General features: G+C 59.1%; 1 protein-coding gene across 1 annotated transcript in view; it reads left to right on the top strand.

The window, feature by feature from the left end:
• Positions 1-155: 155 nt before the first annotated feature.
• The window catches only part of HDGF (hepatoma-derived growth factor), a gene marked incomplete at its 3' end in the record, with an annotated part of 846 nt that continues 661 nt past the window's right edge, over positions 156-340 (top strand). Inside the window, exon 1 of the mRNA XM_009695267.1 lies at positions 156-226. Within this exon, the coding sequence (XP_009693569.1) occupies positions 159-226 (68 nt within the window). The remainder of the gene's footprint in view (positions 227-340) is intronic.

Genomic DNA, 340 nt, shown 5'->3' with positions numbered 1-340 from the left:
GAATTCCTGAGGAATAACATTTTCTTCCCTCCTCGGGCTGTGTCGGCACGTTGGACAGCTGTGTCCCAGCCGGTGGGTGACATCCCGGTGCTGGGGGAAGGTGGGGCTCTGCCCTCCCCTTTTCTCACCCCGTCCTTTGTGTCACACAGATTGACGAGATGCCGGAATCTGCAGTAAAATCCTCCTCCAATAAATACCAAGTCTTCTTCTTTGGGACCCACGAAACGTGAGTGGGGCCCCAGCGTGCGTGGGAGACGGGGCCGAGGGGGGCACTGACGGATCGATCCTTCCATGGGGCAGCGCTGCCGATGGCCCTGGGGATTTTTGGGGAGAGGTGAGA

This window comes from Cariama cristata, unplaced genomic scaffold (genome assembly GCF_000690535.1).
Source record: "Cariama cristata isolate BGI_N322 unplaced genomic scaffold, ASM69053v1 scaffold25292, whole genome shotgun sequence".
Classification (NCBI taxonomy): Eukaryota; Metazoa; Chordata; class Aves; order Cariamiformes; family Cariamidae; genus Cariama; species Cariama cristata.
The sequence above is the reverse complement of the archived record's forward strand: the minus strand, read 5'-3'. Positions and strand labels throughout refer to the sequence as shown.